At 57.7% G+C, this 20269-nt stretch overlaps 1 protein-coding gene across 3 annotated transcripts in view; it reads right to left on the bottom strand.

The window, feature by feature from the left end:
• Jakmip1 (janus kinase and microtubule interacting protein 1) overlaps positions 1-20269 on the bottom strand; it is a 101532-nt gene that overhangs the window by 1468 nt on the left and 79795 nt on the right. The window contains exons 7-15 of one of the 3 annotated variants that reach the window (XM_013506850.1): positions 19968-20108; positions 18335-18394; positions 10456-10584; positions 8008-8136; positions 6439-6522; positions 5181-5243; positions 3381-3479; positions 770-871; positions 106-159 (exon numbers count right to left, since the gene is read on the bottom strand). In XM_013506850.1, the coding sequence (XP_013362304.1) occupies positions 106-159; positions 770-871; positions 3381-3479; positions 5181-5243; positions 6439-6522; positions 8008-8136; positions 10456-10584; positions 18335-18394; positions 19968-20108 (861 nt within the window). Of the gene's footprint in view, positions 1-105; positions 160-458; positions 872-3070; positions 3480-5180; positions 5244-6438; positions 6523-8007; positions 8137-10455; positions 10585-18334; positions 18395-19967; positions 20109-20269 lie in introns of those variants that run through there. The other 2 variants (XM_013506849.1, XM_013506851.1) reach the window with 2 other exon arrangements.

Below are 20269 nucleotides of genomic sequence, written 5' to 3'. Positions count from 1 at the left end.
TAGCGAGAAATTTAAATAACAAAACAAAATTTAAAAAAAAATCACACAGAATACACCCAGGTCAAAACAAGAACACGAAACCAGAAACCGATCGCTCATAGTTACCCCGTTATCGCCAAGGATATCTAATTTCTTCATAAGTTCAGAAATATTCACATCCTGGAAGAGATTTCCAACGTTCATGTTTGTGTGAGCTAAACGACCATGCACACCAGTTCCTAGAGGCCTCCACACACCTGTAGAGGGCGGAGCTCCACGCTCCACTGCTCCTTGGAGGGAGAAGGCAGAGTCTCGCACCCTGGAAAGGCCTGGGGTGGGTCTGGAGGATGCAGCCCACAGGACCTAGCAGGGCCCCAGGCCCAGGGCAAACACTGGGCCTTACGGCAACCTCAGCCTCCTGCACAGCACTTCCTGTCAGCCAGGCACTGCGCTAAGCACTTTGCCTCTTTTCATCAGCCAATGGCATGGCCACCCAGGCTTCATATAGAGCGGCTGCCATGTGGGTTTCAGAGCCGGGAACTGAGGTTCTGAGGGACTCAGGCCAGACCCAAGCAGCCAGACTGCAGCTGCATTTAGCTTGCTGCTCTCAATATGGATAAACAGAGGGGACCCTGGGTGGCCTTTTACAAAATGAACTATGACTTTCAATGGGCATCTCGTACATCCAATGCCATCCCTGTCCCGGGGACACAATCCCCCTTGACCCCAGAGCCGTGCACTCGGAGATCCCTTGCCGTGGGCTCAGCAGAGGCCCCCCCACGCACGCTACCTTCACTCCTTCCTGGTGACAGAACAGCTGGAGGGCGCTGCTGTTGTTCTCGGGAAAGGTGGTGATTTGGAGGTTAAAGGCTGGCGACCTCCGCTCTCTCTCCTGGGGAAAAGATTCGGTTTAAAGACAGAACTTCACTGGATTATTTACCACTTGCCATTTTCCCATTATCAGCAAAAACCAACGCGCTCCAGGTGGCAAAAGCTTAACAATCACACAGCGTATGCTCGGACCGCACGATCCTTGTCCGTGGATACAGCGTCTTCAGGCCTGTCCACAGAGAGGGCCCTTTCAGGCATCGGTTTACTTCTTACCTACTCAGCTAGGAGGAAGCAGTGAACAGGGCCTCAGGAGTCTGCCTGTTGCAAGGTGAAAGCCCAAGGCGTCCCAGGATTACAGCTGTGCTAAGAATAATGGTGCTACGTTTCAAAAGCCACAGGTGTGGTGCGTCACTCCGTGCCAGGCACATGGCTATTCCATTTAACCCTCATGCAATCTAAGGAAGCAGGCAGCTCCGCTCTCTCTTTGTAGACAAAGAAGCTCAAGGACGCCAAGCCCGAGGTCCCCTGTGCGGGAGCAGCAGAGCCAGGCCCAGCTCCTGTCTTCACTTTCTTTCCACAAAAGCAGTTGGCTCTGCTCACAATTCTCCTTGAACCACACAAACAGAACCAACGATGACTCTATCCCTCCCTCAGATTTATTGTCGCATCTTAGGGAGGGAGTATTTTCCTGGAAGAAGCATTTATGAATCATACACCAGGTGACAAGGCCCTAAAAAGGCCGGGAGGAGCTGAATGGCTTACAAGGGCATAGCATACTGGCAAGACAGAACCCTGGTCTCAAATGTGGTTCCTGCTTTACGCTTCAGCACTGGCAGGGGTCATGATGGGCCGGCAGGGAAGATTCTTTCAAATTGTACTTGAAATCAATTGCTTTGATTGGATTAAACTATGATTAAAAATAACTTGCTTTGGGTGAGGCTGGTGCAATCTGGCTATAGGCCAATGGGCTCGAATAATTCAACCACAGGAAGTAACAGGATGAGCATGAGTTAGACGGCAAGTCACGTACGCTGCTCTTGCAGGCAGGGGGCGCTGAAGGAATGAGGAGGGACTGCTAACTCCATGACTTCCAGGAAGCCCCAGCCCCCAGGAGTCAAAGACTCATGAGCCAATAACAACCCTAGACACCCTTCCACCAGTGATACATATTTAAATGGAGTCTCATAGAGAAGATGAGCAGAGCAGCTCAAATTTTATAAGAACAGAAGTCAGAAATCTGGTTTCCAATGGCTCTGAAGGCCAGTGGAGACATTTAAGAAACTTCTAGTAAAGCAAGCAGTGTCCCCGGACAGTGACTTGTGGGAGTCCTGCTCACAGCAGCAGAGGTATTAACCCAGACCTCGCGCTTCAGAATCATGAATGAAACACTCAGGTCAAGTGGGCAGTGAGCCACACAGTACCCCTTGGTGCTGGGAGATTCTCGGCCCGGTCCCTGGCAACAGGACAAGGTTCGGGCAGTGAGTTGTAATGCAGACAGAAGTTTTAAACTCAAGCAGGAAGAAAAACAAAATCAGAAAAGCCACAGACACTGTGAAGGCGCTCACTCGGACGGGGGGGTCACACATGCAAGGTGTCAGCGGAGAGCAGCAGAGACACGTCGCCGCCAGAGCTTGGGGACGCCCGGCACAAACTCAGGTGATACTGAAGATGCTGATGACTTTTAAATGGAAACGAAAGGGGATTGTGAGGTACCATGAGCGCAGGCAATGCAGTAACACACCAAGGCAATACTGCAGGAGGGAGCAATAAAACCATGAACATTCATTCTCCCTGTCCCCTTGGTGCACTGCGGGAGTTCCAGGAAGTTCCTGGACAGGGTTCCATCCCTCCCACCCGGGAGTTCGCAGTTGCAGTCTGAATCCCAGAGGCTAATTTCTTCAACCCAAACTGCTGCAGTGCCCCGGCCCACATTTACTGGATAAAAGTTTGCATAAAGTAACTAAGTTTTCTTAACTGCCTGTGCAAACACGTCCTTCTCCCCTGACTCTACTTACCTTGTGTGTCCCTTAGCAAATAGACAAGGGGCCCAAACTGGCACTAAACACATTAGAAGGTCAAGAGCCGGCTGGGTAGGGCTCTCAACTTCAAAAGGTGAGAACTGCTACATGCAAGGTACTGAAAAAGGTGTGTTATCGACTGCAACAGTGCTTCTGTCTGGGTTTGCGGAACGCAGACCCGGTGACTACGCATGCAGGGAAGAAGTAGTTATGGAAATGAAACACAAATAAAAAAGGCAAAATATTGCAAAAACAAATTATTTTATTAAGTGCAAAACAAGCCGTAGGCAATAAATATATTAGCTCTGGTACAGGTCCATAGACTTCGGCGAGCATCCTCCCCAAACACGTTAAGGCAGTGAAATTATTCTGAACATACAGATTATAAAAAAGAAGAAGGAGAAAAAGAAGAGGAAGAAAGAAAGGAGAGAAACGATAACGCGTCCCTTCACACATGCTTGGAAACGGCAGGGAGCTTTACACGAATTTCAATTTGGGCTCAAAGAGAATGTCTGCTCCGTTTGAGAGCTTACAACAGATAGAGTCTCTTACTTCGAGTTCTAGCACTCTGAATTCTAACAGCTCGTTCTGATCCTTCGCGTCTTGCATTTCACTCTTCAGCTGGTTCTCTTCCATCTCCAGCCTGTAAATCTAGAGCAGAGACAGCTGGGCGTTAACGGGTGGTGGCGGCTGCTATCTTGCACCTGGATCCCCGACCAGGGGCCGCCTCAGCAGGTGGCTTGGGGACAGGGACCTGGCCACCAGGGGGCGGGCCGGAAGAGTGGGGCTTGCTGCAAAGGCTCAGCAGACGCTGTGGGAAAGAAAAGTACACAGGCCGGGCTGGCTTCACCTCCACTGCAGGAAGCCTGGCTGGGGGACCGGATGCTTCTTATGCATTTGCTGAACGAATGGATGATGAGCAAACAAGGTACACAGCCATCCAGCCCCTGCTGAGGTCACCGTGGGGGGAGGAGTGTGGGATAAGGTGCTGCTTCTCCCAAAGCCTGCCCAGGGTCCCTCCAGCCCAACCCCAGGCCAGTCTACCCGGGCAGGGCCCAGCAGGCTACGGCTCGGGTCTCTCAAGCCCTGCACAGCTGTACGACAAGGACAGCACAGGCCGGTCCGGGAAGCAAGTGAGATCCCAGCATGGCTGCCTCCACTGCATGACACATGACTTGGTTTCTGCCCAGGGAAGGTGACAGCTGCACCACGGCCCAGTGCAGCGAGGGCTCACTCAGAAGGCGGGCAAGGCGAGGGTGTCGGGTGTCCTCTGAACTTCCCGACGGGCTCACCACTGCCCTCCTTCCGGTCAGAGGGAGGACCACAGAAGCACCCTCTTCTGGGCTGGTCCCAAACCCAGCGGACATTGACAAATGGGCTCCCAGAGCTCGGCAAGCAAGGTCGAGGGTGCTAAAGCTCTCCTGACCCACAAGGCTGCCTCAGGACCATGACCAGTCCTGCCCGAGGGCCCCGAGCAAAGCGAGGCCAAGAGCCAGCCGTAGCCACACAGCCGGCCAGCAGCAGGGCTGGGACAGACCAGCACTGCTCCCAAGGGGACAGGGACTGGCTCATCCAGTTCTGGGATTCAGGGAAACTCCACAGCGGAGCCCAATCCAGTGTGTGGCCCCCTCTTGAGGAATGCCCATGAGAGAAGGGTCCACAGACACCCAAATCACATGAGGAGGAGTGCCAGGACCCAGAGAGTGGGGGTACGGAGCAACCCAAATGGGCAGGGCTGAAGCACCCTAATCCTGCAACTCATAATTAATTTTAAAAAGGACTGGCCGAGTGTGGTGGTGTATGCCTGTAATCCCAGCACGCAGGAGGCTGAGGCAGGAGGACTGCCATGAGCCCAAGACCAGCCTGAACTACACAGCAAGCCTCTGTCTCAAAAATAAATACATAAAGGACTGAACTCTATACCAACAAGAAAAGAAGCCACTATCTTTTATCCTGACACATTCAATTGCCCCCCAGTATGGACCCCCATGGAAACCTCTGGAAAGGCCTGTGGCCAGAGGGCAGGATGGAGGCTCAGCTCCCAGCTAGTCCGGCTACGGTGGCTCAAGGGACTGCCTTAGGTGTCTCCTACCTAAGGGGGCCCTGGAATCCCAAAGCAATGACAGAGGTGGCCTGAAGTGCACTGCCGGGGACGGCCAGCCTTCCCACTTCCTCAGGGCACTCGGGACAGTTGCCACAGCTCTGCAGGCCCAGGTAAAGGAGAGAAGCAGGCCAGGCACCTCTCCTCCTGTTTCAGCCTCCGGGCCCTCGGCTCTGGGCCCAGACTATGCCGAGGGCCTGGGGCAGGCCTCACACGGAGCCTTGCTGCCATGGCTCTGCAGGGTGACATACCTTCTCCAGCAGGTCTTGGTTTGTTCTGATGAGCAGCTGCTTCTCTTCCACCCACGTGGAATCCTGCAGGAAAGCACTGAGTGTGTTCACCCTCGCGGGAGCGAAGGTGACCAGTGACATACTCGAAGTGAGAAAGCTCGCCGCCCGTGAAAAGGTCGCAGGAGGTCGGTGGCTGTGTGACCTCATCCTCTCTCTTGGCCTTAAAGCCCAAGAAAGTGGAGCACAGGTGTGCAGGGCACCTTCCTCCGCTCACTCAGCTCCACAGGCGCTGTGTCTGCTCGGCGTCCGGCTCACAGACGCTGCTCCTCCGGCAGAGTCCCACCCTCAAGGCCGGCCCACACCTGGATCCTCGAGAGCCAAGTCCCGACCGAGCATCCGGTCCCAGGCACACGGAAGGCCCAGGACGGCCCCAGCTGCTTTCAGCTTCCCCGGGGCACAGAGCTGCGTCTGTGTACCTGCCGTGGGTGTGGATCCCTCCTCCTGCCCACGCGTACTCCCGGCACCCGGGAGGCAGTGTGCCCAGTGAATGATGCCAAGGCAGGGACAGCTTGGTGCTGCTCTCCAGGTGGAACAGGGCTCTGGGTGGTGGCCTCTAAGGACCAGCAGATGGCCCTCAGCCTATGGACACAGGCGTGCCAGCAGGAAATAAACCAACGCAGCCACTGAGAGGTCCTGGCTGTCTGCTGCCATGACAGAGCTATTCTGACACACAGCAGGGCACGACACGGCCTCCGGGCTGGTTCCGCTGCCGGTGAGCTGCCCCACTGTCACCCTGGTCCGGGGACAGGGCCGGGTCCAGGAGCTACCTCTCCAGGGCCAGGCCCACTGCACCCAGAGCCCAGGACCCCAAGGCGACCTCCCCTGGGATGCGCAGGCCTGGGATCTCCTGACACTATGTGACCTGCGGTGTGGCCTCTGCAATCACTCTGTTAGTCACAGGAGTTGGGAAATGGCAGTTTTTCCAGGGTCAAGTCAGAAAAGGTTGTGGGCACCACTTTGCTTTTGAAATTCTCTCTTATTTTCAGGCAGTTGGTAAACAAAGGAAGAAAAGGCCAAACTAGACCTCCACCACACGCTCTGGCTCTCAGACACTCAGTGACAGGCTGTTGCCTGGTTCCGCTCATGTTTTTCCCCATCACCCCTGGAGCACCGCGTCCGGCTCCACAGAACGGCATCCCCTTGCCCCAGGTGAGCCAGCGACACCACCACGGGGACAGGAGCACAAAGATTCACAGAGCACGTGACCATGCCTGCTCACCTGTCCCTTCTCAGCCAGCAACTTCTCCAAGTCCTCGATTTTGGCCTGACACCTCAGCAGATCTGCCTGCAGCTGCTCCCGGGTCTGGAATAGAAAGGACCCGGAAGTGAGCAGGTCGCCTGGGCACACACTGGTGAACCCCGGGGATGGTCCGTGCCCAGACCTGGCCTCGAACACGGCACTGAGGTCATGTAGTAGCTGCTGACCTAAAACTGTGAGGAACCAAGAGGTCACAAGAGCGTCCGGTTCCAACTCCCTCGGCTTCACACAAGTACACGGAGGCCCAGAGAGGACCCCGGTTGCTTCCAGGGGATGAGTGAGCCAGAAACCAGAACCTCAGCATGCCAACCCCAGCTGCCCCATGGTCAGCGTTTGCCACTCAGCGATCACCAAACTGTCAAGTGCCTTCCTGCACGCTTAGCTGCCTGCTCGGGTCTTTTGTCACCCCAGCAAGGGCTGAAAACCAAAATGCCTTAAGCACCAAGCAAGTCATGTAAGCCTGGGACGCCAACCGAGCCCAGGGCAAACAGGGCCACTGGCACTCGGCCGCAGCCGAACGCTGCACGGGGAACAGGAAGCCTGGGGCGGCTGTGTGACCTGATCTTTCTGGAAAGCCTGCGTTTCTCTGGGAAATCTCTGGACTAAATGCGAGTGAGCAGGTGACAATAAAAACCAAACAATGCAGCACAACGAAGCCCAGCTACCCGCGGCTCTGACCTGCAGGAGGCGGACGGAGCTTTCTGCCGTGGTACAGGCCTCCTGGCCCCGCCTTCTGTCCCCTTCATCCTGCTCCCCTCCACAGGGCTCGACCGCCCCAGTGCCCCAGACCCCCACACTCCCTATCCCCTCACTCCCCAGCCTGCTCTGGAGCGGCCGCTCCTCCCGCCTCAGCCTCCTATGAGAGGACCCACAGACAACACCCAGCTCCAACGCAACCCTCTGGGACCCTTGAACCCTGCCGGGCGGTGTTCTCAAGCCTCTTAGGGGCCACGCACAGGCTCGGTTTCCTTGCTTAGAAGGCGGGGCTGACTCCTCCCACCTCCAGGCCAAGTGTGGGAATTAGACAGTGCTGGCCCAGGGTGTGCTCTCTGAGGGGGGAGCAGGTCCTGGTCTGTGTGACTCCAGCGGGGAGAGCGGGGCCTGGGAGGAAGTTTCTGGAAGGCGGAGCACAGCCCAGCGCAGGAACTGGTGGCCGGGACCAAGGGGACCTGGCTGTCCCCATCACTGATGCTCAGGGAAGCCTGGGGTCCTCAGACTGCAGGAGAGGAGGGCGTGCGCTGCCCACTGGGTTGGCCGAGCCTGTGGCTCCAACCGGAGTTGAGGCCCTAAAAGCACCGTCTCTCGCCCGGGTGACAGACAGCAGGCAACTCCAGGTGCCGGGGGCCCCCCCGCTGTCCCCAAGGATGAAGACAGTTCCAGAGCAGTGTGAGGACAGAGACCTGCCATGAGCGCTCTGTCAGTCACCCCAGAACCCCTCCAGGTGCCAGAGCCAGGGAACGCAACAGGCCACCCCCAAAGGACAGGCACCACCCGCTTCTGCCCCAGCGGCCGCAAGGGCCGGGCACTCACCCGGGCCTCCCTCTCGGCGTCCAGCGTCCCCCCGACCTGCTCCTGAAGCAGGGCATAGGCCCGCTGCAGGGCCTGGTACTCCCGGGTCAGCTGGCAGAACCTCAGGTCGGCCTCTTCTCTGGTTGCGGTCTTAATGTAACAGAGAAGGAAAACCATCAACCTGTGATGAGATGTGGCTTTGGGCGCCCGGGTCAGCCCAGACACACTCACATCCACGTGTCACAACCGTCACAACTGCCGCCTACAAGCTCTTAGCAAGCCGGTCACCGCCAGGAAGTAGTGAGAAGACGCCTTTGCCATCAGCACCCTTCCCAGGAGCCCCCGACCCCCGGGAATCACCAAGTCACAGGGAAGCAGGGAGAAAGGGGAGGGGACCACGGAGCCACCCGACTCCAGCGTGAGGGTTAGCCTGTGAGCCACGCCCAGGCATTTCTCCTCAGCGGGGACGCACAAGCACGCAAAGACGCAAATTCTGCTGGAGCATCGGAGCACCGCCTCAGATGTGCAGAACCGAAACCAGGCAAATGCCCGCAGAAGGGAGCCTGAGAGGCAGGACACACATGCGTGTGATGCCCCCAGAAGGCCGTGGGAAGGGAACAGGCAGAGCCGCACATTTTAGTGCTAAAAGAAGCCCATTACCCATCTTTGGCTGGAAAGAAAGGCAGATCAAAAAGCCCGTGTCTGGCTGATCCCATTCAGATTCGCGTAAGAAGACGTCAAAATAGGAGTCCGGGTGGGAAAAATGCCCTGTCCAGAACTCGGGCAGGAGGCACAGCGTACCACAGTGTCTCTGGCACGACCAAAGCCCCTCCTTGTACCATGAGGGTGAGGCCAGTGGGCTGGCAGGGAGGACAGTGTCTTCCTCCCCATGTGAGAAGGAGCGTCAAGGGGACCACCTGGAGAGGTGACATGAGTCTCCTGGGGTTTTGACACGGAGTGGCACAGCAAAGAAGAGGCCATCCCTGGGGACAGATGTGGCAGTGCCCACAGCATGTGCCAGGCTTTCCTGAGGCCTACTGGATTCACGCAGGAAGCCAGCCTGTCATTCTAAGAGGCCATTAAGCAGGGGGAAAAGACCCCAACCCCGAGTCTATGGGAGGCAGCTCTCGGGGTCCTGGGGCGGGAGTGCCTGGAGTCGCAATGCCCACCCCCCAGCTAGGAAGTGGCAGGGAGTGGCCCTGGCACAGAGCTTGTGAGAGCCCAGGGAGGTTTCATGAGAGGCCACAGCGGCCACCTGCTCCAGCTGGTGAGCACCACTCTGAGGTCCAACTGCTCCTGGCATGGCCACTTACCACTGTTAAGCCTAAATGTCAACTTGATAGGCTGGGAGCCGCCTAGAGGGTTAGTAAAACACATTCTGGGTGTGTCCGGGTGGGTCTGTATCTGGCCCCCGACCCCCTCCTCTCTGGCACTGTTCCCCTGGTCTGCCCCACGAGCACCATGAACTTAGCTTTGCTCCTCCACACTCTTCCACCACGATGTTCCTGCCTTGGAGCCGGCTGACCATGGACTGAACCTCCAGAACCTGCGAGGTAAGCCTCCCCTCCTGTACAGTGGTGGGTTGGGTGCTGTGTCCCACTGACAGGACAGCCGGCTGATACAGCCACCCCTGCCTCACCCAGGGCCCTGCCCGGGCTTAAGGCCGTGAGGGGTTGCAAGAGAGAGAGAGGCAGAAGAGCCAGGGAGGGGACAGCAGCCAGGCAGACACAGGCTGGGTGGGCGGGAAGGGGAAGGTCTGTATGTATGAAGTCTGGAGTTTAGGAAAGTCACCGGGTGTGACCTCTAGTGTCACTGAAGATTCAGAAATCTTCGGGGTGTTATGCTGTGCTCCTGGGGGAGTTCAGCAGCGGGTGGGGAGGACAGAGAGCAGGAAGTGTTCTGGGCCACTGGGGACACCGCTCAGCCCCACCGGGGGTGTGACCACTGTGGCACCGGTGGTCGGGAGGGGGACAGCGGTGACCCGCAGCGGTGGCAGGGCTTTCCACGGTTCTCCTCGCCTCGCTCTGCCCGGCACAGCTTGGGTTTTCTGCTCCCACGGTGCTTCATCTTTGTACTCAAAAAGGCCATGATGCCGCTTCCACTAGGTGTGCGTGTGTGTGCGTGTGTGTGTGTGTGTGTGCGCGCGCGCGCGCGCGCATACGTGTGTGGGTGTGTGTATGTGTGCACATGTGAGTGTGTGAGAATGCCTGCGGGCTGGGGCCAGGGTGGAAGAGCTGCAGATGGCAGGCACACCAGGGCGGCACGGATGTTGTCCTTGCTAAACTCAGTGCAGGTAAGGAGGCCCCCTGCCCACCCGCTGCCAGTCGTGGAAGGTTCACCCATGTCAGCGGGCACCACCCTCCTGAGGGCTGCAGCTTCAACGCTGCAGGGAGCCGAGACAGGCTGAGCTCCCAGGCAGCAGCCTGACAAGTGACATGGGGGCGCCGGCACAGGCCGCTGTCCGCTTACGTCGTCCAGGTCCTCCTCGGGGGTGGCCGGGGTCCTGTCGGTCCTGTCTGTGTTGTAGGATGTCTCCGACAACGTCTCCGAGTCCACAGACTCCTCATCAAATCCAAAAAATGTCTCCACAACATGCTTCTGTAAGAGGCAACGCGCAGGACGTTAGGAACAGGACGAGGACTCCCGCCGTCACTGCACCCCGGGCAGGGGGCTTGGCCGGGACCTGGGCCACAAGGCCATCCCCCAGCGTGGCTGTTGGCTTAGTGAGTGCCAGGTGGGAAGGAGGGGGCACAGCCCAGGGGGCCGGGCCGGGCTCAGGGGCCACTGATCTTAGGCAAGTTGAGATGCACCCCAGCTCCCTTCCTAGCAGTGGAGCGGAGCCCCACCTCCCTGTGAGCACAGAGGGGGCTGGTTCCCGTGGAGCGGTCCGGCACTCGGGGACACTCTGAGTGGACACAATAGACGTCTGGCTCCACAGAGGGGAATGTGGGCCAACAGGGGCAGCACGAGGGCAGGGAAAGGCTCCCATGGAGCCCCCACGGCACTGACCAGGCTCATGCCCAGGAGCGAGCGCACCACGTCCTTACCAGGCCTGCACCCCACTGGTTCTCAGCTCCAGGTTCCTCCTTTTTCTGGGCAGCAGTTGACCTTACTTCTCATAACACCGCTAACTGCCAGGCCTCTGGGGACATCTATTTGCTTCCATGCCTACCAGCGGTGGTGGCGATGCAGGCAGGGCCCTATCCCACCCCAAGGGACCCAGGAGGCATCCTTGGGTCACCCACTTGCAAACAACCAGGACGCCTCGGTGCCAGGCAGCGACCACCCACGGCCAGCATCACAGACCGTCCTGGAGACTCACGACTGCTCATTGCTGCGACCGAAGCCTCAGGGCGCTGCTGGTGCCGTCCTCGCTGCCAAGCCCAGCGCCAGACGCTCACTACCGCCACGCCCTGGGCCTGGAGCAGAGCCGCGCTTGTCAGCGTCTGAGTCAGACCCCCGGAGAGCCGTAAGGGCACGCTGCTCCGAGACCAAGACCAAAGCACCGGGCTGTCCCGAGGGCGGCCGGAACTGGCTCACAGGTGAAACCCGACACGCACATAGGCAGTGCCCTGCGCCCTGCAGTGCCAGGGGGACCCGGCCCCACGGTCCCTGGGATTTTCTCGGCAGAGAGAGAAGTGGGAGCCCAGCTCCTGTGCCACACAGACAGGGCCTGTGTGTCTCCTCTGCGGGCTCCAGCAGGGCGAGAGGGAAGCGACGTAACTCATCTGCCCTGGCTTCAGCGATGTGAAACGAGACTGCCTGGTGTTGAAAGTGGACACGGTGCTGCCTCCTTTAAAGACGATGCAACCTGTTCCACACTGCTTTCTCCCAGTCTGCAGGAGAGAACCCACACCTGCTCCGAGGGCGGAGGAGAGCCACCCGGAGAACCACCCCGACGATGCCGTTCCTCGCATCCCTGGAACAGACTGGGCTTTGCAAAGACACAGAGCAGAGAGACACCAAATTTCTGCATCTGGATTATCCTAAACCTCCGTGGGCATTTCCCATGACACCGTGAAGCACGGATCCCCATCATTTGCTCATTCTGAGCACATCTACTATGCAAAAAGGGAGGCTGAGGCAGGAGGTTCCCAGGTTTAAGCCCTGCCTGAGCAACTTAGCAACCTAGTGAGACTGTCTCAAAGTAAGAAACAAAAACAGGCTGGGGCTGTAGCTCAGTGCAAAAGGCCCAAGTCTTGCCTGGCTGAGTTCTTTTTACAAACACACTGGAGTGTGTTTAAAATGCAGTTTGGGCACAAATGCCTGCAAAGGAAGCCCCGCCTGTCCCTGGACACTCAGAGTGCACAGTGCCCATGTGTGGCGTTGGGTCACAGGAGGGACATCACAGCCCAGCCCCCACAGCCACCGGCCGCCTACCTTCATGCCTGTAGGTCATCTCCTGGCAGCCCGAGAAGTAGAGGCACACCAGGGCGCACAGGCAGAGGAAGAAGGAGAAGTAGAGCACGAAGAGGATGTACGCCATGGGGTGGGGTGGCCGCGGCAGCTCAGCAGCAAGCCCCGGGCTCCAGGTCCATCTCAAGCCCTCTCTGGTCCCAGGACAACGTGGATCTTCCCCCAAAGCCTCCTCCTGTCCCCAGCCTGCCTGCCCCACGCTCCCCGAGGCTGCCCTCGGGTCCTCAGGCTGCTGAGGCTTGGACACAGGACACTGGGAAGACACAGCCTCGGCAGAAAGGAGGTGCAGCCGGCCAGCAGGTCCCAGATGCTGGTGACGCCGCCGAGGCTGGCGAGGAGGCGGTTTCCAGGCCAGCCCGGAGCGCGCGCGTCACAGGGGACAGCTGCCCTGCCAGCCTCTCCCTGGGGTCTTTCCTCCAGGGGCTGAGCCTCCGAGCCCAGAGCTGTTGTCAACACCACAGCACAGGCTCCAGGTCCCTGGACAGCTGCGGGCCCCAGGGACAGCAGCAGCCATGGCAACAAGGGGTGAGCCCCGGCAGGGAGACGCCTGCTCACTGGATGCTGGGAAGGGCCCCTGCCGACCACAGCCTGACCCCGTGCTTCATTCACTGGCTCCCTGGCCATCGTTTCTGCAGGATTCACTACCATCTATGCAGCCACACACAAGCTGCTGTCCAGGGGAAGCTGCACCTCTCAAGCCAGACCCAAGTCCGAGCTTCCTCCGCCCAGAGGAGCCCAGGAGAGTCCTGCGCTCCTGCGTTTAGGGGACAGGCTCTGCTAGGCCTCGCACACAGCATCAGAAAAGGTGGCCAGCCCTTAAATAAAAGGGTAAAGCATCTACACTCTGACAGCCACCCACAGCCACAATAAGACAACCGTCAGCTGGGCATGGTGGCCTAGGCCCACAGTCCTAGGTACTCAGGAGGCTGAGGCAGAAGGACACAGCTCTGAGGCCAGCCTGGGCAGTTTATCAAGACCCTGTTTCAAAAACAAAAAGATAGCTGAGGGTGTAGCTCAGTGGCAGAGTGCTTTCCCATTATGCTCAAGGCCTGGGTTCAATCCCCAGGACTACACACACACACACACACACACACACACACACATACACATGTATATGCACCCCCCCCCCAGTAACAGTCGATTTAGGGAAGAAGGAACACTGCTGAAGGCCCAGATACACTCCAACGTCAACACTACCTGATGTCCTCTTCTCTCTGAGGCGTCCATCCTACAGGCAGTGGGGCTCACCCTCCTTTCCTGTTCGGTGCCACAAGCCCTTGGCATCCTGCTTCCCTCTGAGGTGCCCTCCAGCCCAGGCACACCAGGCCTGGGCTTCTGCTGGATCCAGAGAGATACCCCACCCCTGCACGGATGGCTAGGCAGTTAGAGTGCACACCGACACAGCTGGAGCCGCTTCGGGTCACTTCTCAGGAGCCTCTACTAGCGACAGAGGCCAGCTTGGAGGAGAACAGAGCTGACAGGCAGGTTCCCCGCAGCAGTGAGCACCTGAGTCCAGCCACACCTGAAGCTGGCCATGCCTAGACACCTCAATTACCTAAATTCCTTTCTTCCTTTAAATGACTTTGAGTTTTTGACACCAGGCAAAAGAAAAAAATGTCAGCTAATGGGGGAGGAAGAGTGAATCCTGGAAATCAAGTCATCTGCCAAACACTGGGCTCTGGGATAACCCTAAAGGCCGACTTCCACCCCTGGATGCTTGCAAAACGCCAAGACAAGGTGTCCATCAGCCTAGTAAACACCGAGGCACACGACAGCGGCCGGGTCCTGCTGGGCTGGCTCCTAGACCCGCTTAGACTCCCACCCAGGCCAAAAGGCCCTGCGCCCCGTCACCCAGCAACCCTGCTGTACCCAGGCAGAGTGGTCTGAGAGATGGGGGTCGGGAAGGGCCAAGAGCCGCAGCTCCTCGGCTTCTGCCACAGAGCCCGCGGTGTCCAGCTTCCCACCCAGGGCCAGCTCAGAGGAGGCGGGAAGTCTGGGACAGCCTCTGCGTCTCCTGAGCCAGTCAGGGGGCCCAGGCCCAGCCCCGGTGCTGAGCTCCAGCCCTGCTCCTGGGCACAGGCGAACACAGCCGCCATGCAGCTCCCCCCTCCCCCACCATCACGGGGCCATCTGCCCACTGCACCCGCTCCGCTCGTCCTGGTACCGAGCCCCAGAGGAAGCAGATGTAGATACGGGTGGTGGAAGATGCGGTACATCCAGCTCACTGCCTCGCTGGGAACGAGCCGATCCTGGAGGGGCTGAGGCAGCGGTCAGGGGAGGAGCAGGGCACTCACACCCTCACGGATGTGCGAGGGGAGGAGCAGGGCACTCACACCCTCACGGATGTTCGAGGGAGCCCCGAGCGCGGAGAAGGAAATGCGGAACGCTGCGGCGGGTGGAGGGGGACGGAAAGTGGGAACAGCCCTGGGAGACTAACACGCGTGCCCACGGCGCGGTGACTCCAAGGCCCCCTCCCTCAGACCCTGCACAACGCCGGCTTAGCAGGAGCAAGGCAGGGAAACAGCGCTGCGCTGAGCCTTGGGAAAAAGAGGAAAGGAAGGCGGCCGGGGGGCCCAGGCCAGGGGAGCTGCTTGGGGAGCTGCTTGCGGGGGTGCGGTGCAGAGCCCCGGACTGGCCTTCCAGCGGTGTGGGACTGCCTCCCCCAGGTGACCTCCCGGTTCACGCGGTGCGTTCTCGGGAAAGCAGTGCGTTTCTCTGTCCAGCGGCTCTCTGGGGACACCTGCGCTGCGCTGGGCGGTGAACAGGCCAGGGAGGGCGGGAAGGCAGCCCCGGCCCCGCCCCCGCCTGCGGCCCCGCCCCCGCCTCCCACAGGTGTGCAAACCCTGTGTAAATTCCCTGCCAGTCACTACACTCAGAAGTCAGGAAAACGGGGAACAAAGAAACTTTTTCACTGCAGGGCTCAAGTATCCCTTATCGGAAATGCTTGGGACTCAAATCTCAGTTTCCCAGATTTTAGAGTATTTGCATAGATTTTACCAAGTGAGCACCCATAACCCAGAAACCCAAAAATCCAAAATCCAAACCTTCTGAGCATTATGTTAGTGCTGAAAAACTTTTGAATTTTGGACTAAGGATTCACTTCCTGCATAAATTTGAAAAATAAAGTCATAGCTCAACGATGGGTTTCCCGAAAACTCCACCCAGGAGACTTACGGGGTGTATAACGCCAAACACATCTCGTCAACGGGACACACTACAGACCCTTTAGATTTTAGCATCTGCGCCACGGAGAAAATGGAACTATACAACGCAGGCAGCAGCACAAAATGGTGCAACTCTTCCGTACAGCAGCAGGGGGCGCGCGTGTCCCAGTCAAAGCCTTTCACCACGGGCTCTACATCCCGACCCCAGGGAACCCATCTGTGGGAACATCCAGCCTGTGGACACAGCTCTCTACACAAAAGGCTTTTGCTCTGGTGACATTTATAGAAGCAGAAAGTCCAACAGTAGGGAAAAGGGTAACTAAATAATTGCATAGCCACTGAATGAAGTGTTCAGCATCGGGGAATAAAATGGGACTGGCCCGGAAAGGCAGGCAGGAGCACATTTATTGCCGCATTACTCGTGACCCCAAGGAGCTGGAAGCAAACGCACAGCTGAGGGTGGCAGGCAAATTTATGGCCCGTCTGCTCAACGGATCACACAGCAGTAAGCACTTCTATGTGTGGTGACCACGCAGGACGGGGATAAGGCTTGCAGATAATGTCCAGGGGCAGTCCAGGGCACAGAGGGGTATTCCACTGTCACAGCTGGAGGAACACATTCAAAGGCCAACGCACTTTTTATTCCCCAGCTCTTCTGAAAGCTGGATCTATTGTTTCCGTATGAAAAGTGCATGTTGGGGCATAAACAAGCTCTGCCCAAACGACTTCCTGCTTCGGAGCTTCTAGGACCAGTGTGCAGAGTTACACCTCGGTCAAGCTGGCCGGGTGGCGAACGCTTGGCTGTGGGCCCCACACTGGAGTTTGGACCTCGGCCCTGGCCATCTACTGTTTCTCTCTGAGCTGTTTCTGTATTCTACACCTGCAAGGTTCCTCTTGAACTGTGAAATGGGAAAATCAGTATCAACCTCACAGGGTGGCTGTGGGGATCAGATTAGATGGGGTACAAACTCACCCGCGTTTCCAGGACACAGCTAGGAAAGCCAACACGCCCAGAAGACCCATTTCAGCAGCATCGACCCCAGGGTGCGCAGCCTGTGGGCCACGTCTGGCTCCCGGGTGCACTTGACTTGTCCCACAAATGTATACTGTATTTGGCCTCCAGTACTGTAGATCTCTGCACAATGTTTAAAGTCCTTAGTAAGGTGCCGCAGACTGAGCTGTGTCCTCCAAAGAAGGTATGGAGAAGTCCTAACCCTCACGCTGCAGGCTGTGACCTTATGGGAAACAAGGTCCCTGCAGATGTAATCACTAAACTGACAGGAGGTCACACTCAAGGAGGGTGGGCGCCCGATCCAATCTGCCTAATGACCTTCTAGAAGGTAGCCATGGAAGACACAGAGACCCACGGGGAAGACGCAGGAGGACAAAGGCAGAGATCGGAGTGATGCAGACCCAAGGCAAGGGAGGTCCAGGATGGCTGGGAAAAGGTGACAGAATCCCCTAGGGTGGGGAGCACAGCCCTGCCAAAACCTCACTTCAGACTTCCGGCCTCTGCAATTGAAATAACACATCTCTACTGTCCCGAGTGGCCCATTTTGTAGCACTCTGTTAAGACAGCCCTAGGAAACATATTTATTCCTTCAGCTTCTCACACTAGGGAGACAATAGGAGGTTTGCACAAGTCTGGTAGCCCTAGGAAACCAAAGTATAAGGATTCACACTTTGGGCCGGGGATGTAGCTCAGTGGCATAAGCACCTGCTTGGCAAGCGCAAGGTCCTGAGTTTGATTTCTGGTACCAAAAAAAAAAAAAAAGAGGATTCACACTTCTGGGCTGTCTGACACTGCCTGGGCCACCTTCTTTTCCTTTTTCAGTACCAGAGGTTGAACCCAGGGCCTCTATAGGGAGCTACAAGCCAAGCTTTTCCAATTGAATTTAATTTTTTTTTTGAAACAGGGTCTCACTAAGGTGCTAAATCATGCAGGCTGGGATTATACTTGTGATCTTCCTGCCTCAGCCTCCTAGAGTGCTGGGATTATAGGCATGCACCACCACACCTAACCTGGTCCCACTTCTCATATCAGCCAGGGTGCTGGGCCAGTTTGGCACAGTCCCCTCCACTCCCTGCTGTCACCCTACGCAAGGCCATGTGTGTTGGCCGTTCACACCACACCTGCTCGGCTGCTCTGCTCCCCTAAGACACGTTTGGCTGTAACCGCACCCCTGTCAGAACATGACACGGGCAGGGCACGCGGCCCCATAAAAGGTCACAGGGTCCGGGTCTCTGTGGACGTGAAGTTCGGGTTTCTAGGGTGAATGCCAACCACGCCCTTCTTTTGCAGTCGCTTCTGTCTCTGCAGTGTGGGCGTCTGGGCTTCCCAGGCCCAGCTCCGCTCGCCCCACCACACGTTCAGATGTCATCACTGTCAGATGACAGAACTACATTTTACAAGAGGCGCACGCTCCGGCATTATTCTAAGAAAAGGCACAAAGCCCCCGAGTTTTCAGAACTGGATATTAGAAGGTATAAACCAAGCCTGAGTGTCCTTTAAATCCCTCAGAAGGTCTGAGTACTTACGGTTTTCATTTCCGGTGACTACACCCGGAGGCCTAAGCACAGAATTCCATCAGTAAGTTCTCCATGAATAAATTACCATAAGTGGGTCACATTATACAGCCAGCTTATGCTGCTCTAGGAGGCGGCAACAGCAGGTCCCTCTGTGGATGGCGTGCACCCCGCTCTCCCGCTGGCCAGCCCTGCGATCCGTGACGCGGCCCCAGGACAGGGCAGGGCCCCACCAGGCTCACCTTGGGAGGCTTCAGGCTTTTCCCTCGATGCCTCTTGGAGCGCAACAGCCGTTCTCTCTCCTGCAAGGAAACACAGCCTGCTCCGGTCACAGCAAGCAAGCAGCGGGCTCCCGAAGACCACGGCAGCACCACGGCTTCCTGTGTCCCCCAGCACAGGCTGGCCAGTTCTGTGCACTCAGGCGACACTGCCTGTCACCACTGAGAGCTGCAGGGCCTCGCCGTGTACGCAGGTCCTGCTCTCGAAACAGACCCGGCTCTGCTGGTGCCTGGTGGTCAGGTCCAAGCCTGGCTTCTTCTCTGGGGTCACCGAGCAGGGGGGATCGCACCCTGGCTCCCTGGCCTTGGCCAACAACCCACGCCAGCAGTGGAGTGGGGACACCTGCAGCTTTTCACTTGGATGGAGCTGGGCTCAAACCCCCAGAGCTGCCACCCAGCCGGGGAACAGCTTGATTTTCTACCGTTTCCTCCTCTGATGTATGGGGTCAGAACCCGACTGCAGCACTGCTCTAAGACAGGAATGAAAGTGTGGGGGTCAGGCGCCTGGTGGCCTCTGGGGGCAGGAAAGGCTCCCGGAGCAGGAGCGGGAGGGGCCGCAGGTGCACCGTGCCCTGAAGACCGGGGATGCTCTCCCCGTTTCTGACCGCCTTCTGCTCCCCCTGCAGCACAGCAGGCGGGCGCGGAGCTCCAGGCTTAGGCTCCACCCTTCCGGATCCTGACCAAGGTTGTCTCTGTTTCCCTAGGCTCAGTGTGCTTTTACTATCCCTCATTTGACTTCATCATCACTTCTGGGTACGTTTTTCCATCCTAAGCTGCATCAAGTTTGTTTGTAATGAGGCAGAGATGGATGGCTAAATGTATAGGTGGAAGGAAGGATAGAAGGAAGAAGAGAAGGAAAGGGGGAGGAAAAGAAAGTAGGACCGCGGGAAGGAGGAAAGGAAAGGAGGAGACAGGGAAAGAGGGGAAGAAGAGAGGAGGGGAGGGAGGGAAGTCGAAAGACTGAAAGAGGCTGAGGAGACAGGCCCAGTGAGCTGACGGTTACGGTCAAGGCCTTTCCCAGAATTCCAGTCACCAGCTCTCCTACTGTTTAAAGCCCCGTGAACGTGACGGGAGCAACCACAGGCTTCCGCGACAGGCAGAGCACACTGTGCCTCTCAGACCCAGCCTTGGCTCCCTGCAGGTGTGCCACAGCCAGGAGAGAGCACCTCAGCCGCCCGAGTGGGCCCACTGAACCCCAGGGCTCATGGAGCGCACACAGCCTTAGGGAGCCCTCAAGTTATGGCCTGATCACAAGGTCGGGTGTGCAGGCCCAAGCTCAGTTTCCAACCACCAACCTGAAAACTAAAATGAAATTAAGAGGCATTCGAAGGCTTTGCAGAGACAGAGCATGCCCACTCAGCAGAGGCCGCAGACTCAGTCACGAGATGAGCACTGCTTCTTAGGCATGTCACCATGGAAACCGTTCCCAGGTAGCAGCGATAGGATTTAAAGCAGTCGAGGCTGCTTTGCGGCGGAAGTAAGGGGGGAAAGTGTACATCTTAGTGAGGCGGGGGTTCCTAATGCTGCGCTGCCTCATCCCAGACGCCCACTCCTGATGCCACGTGTCACCTGTGTCGCCCTGCCAGGGGGGACGTACCAGCGAGAGGTCGTCGATGACGTGCTGCTGCTCCAGCACCTGCAGTCTCAGGAACTCGATCTCCTGCTCGTCCCTGGTAAGGCTGAGGTCGGTTAGGGACGTGTGGCGCTTCAGAGAGGCCTGGGCCGAGAGCTTCTCCTTCTGCAGCCAAAGGCAAAGATCATGCGTGAATGGGGGACATCAGGGACAGCCCTGGAAGGGTTTGGGGACACACGGAGCAGACAATGGGGCACGGCGGCCACCTGGTCACCAAGCAGGGGGCTGCAGCCAAACTCAAGCCTGCGAGGTGGGTGACAAGGCTC

The sequence above is a fragment of the Chinchilla lanigera genome, unplaced genomic scaffold, assembly GCF_000276665.1.
Source record: "Chinchilla lanigera isolate Chin_1 unplaced genomic scaffold, ChiLan1.0 scaffold00113, whole genome shotgun sequence".
NCBI classification, from domain to species: Eukaryota; Metazoa; Chordata; class Mammalia; order Rodentia; family Chinchillidae; genus Chinchilla; species Chinchilla lanigera.
The sequence above is the reverse complement of the archived record's forward strand: the minus strand, read 5'-3'. Positions and strand labels throughout refer to the sequence as shown.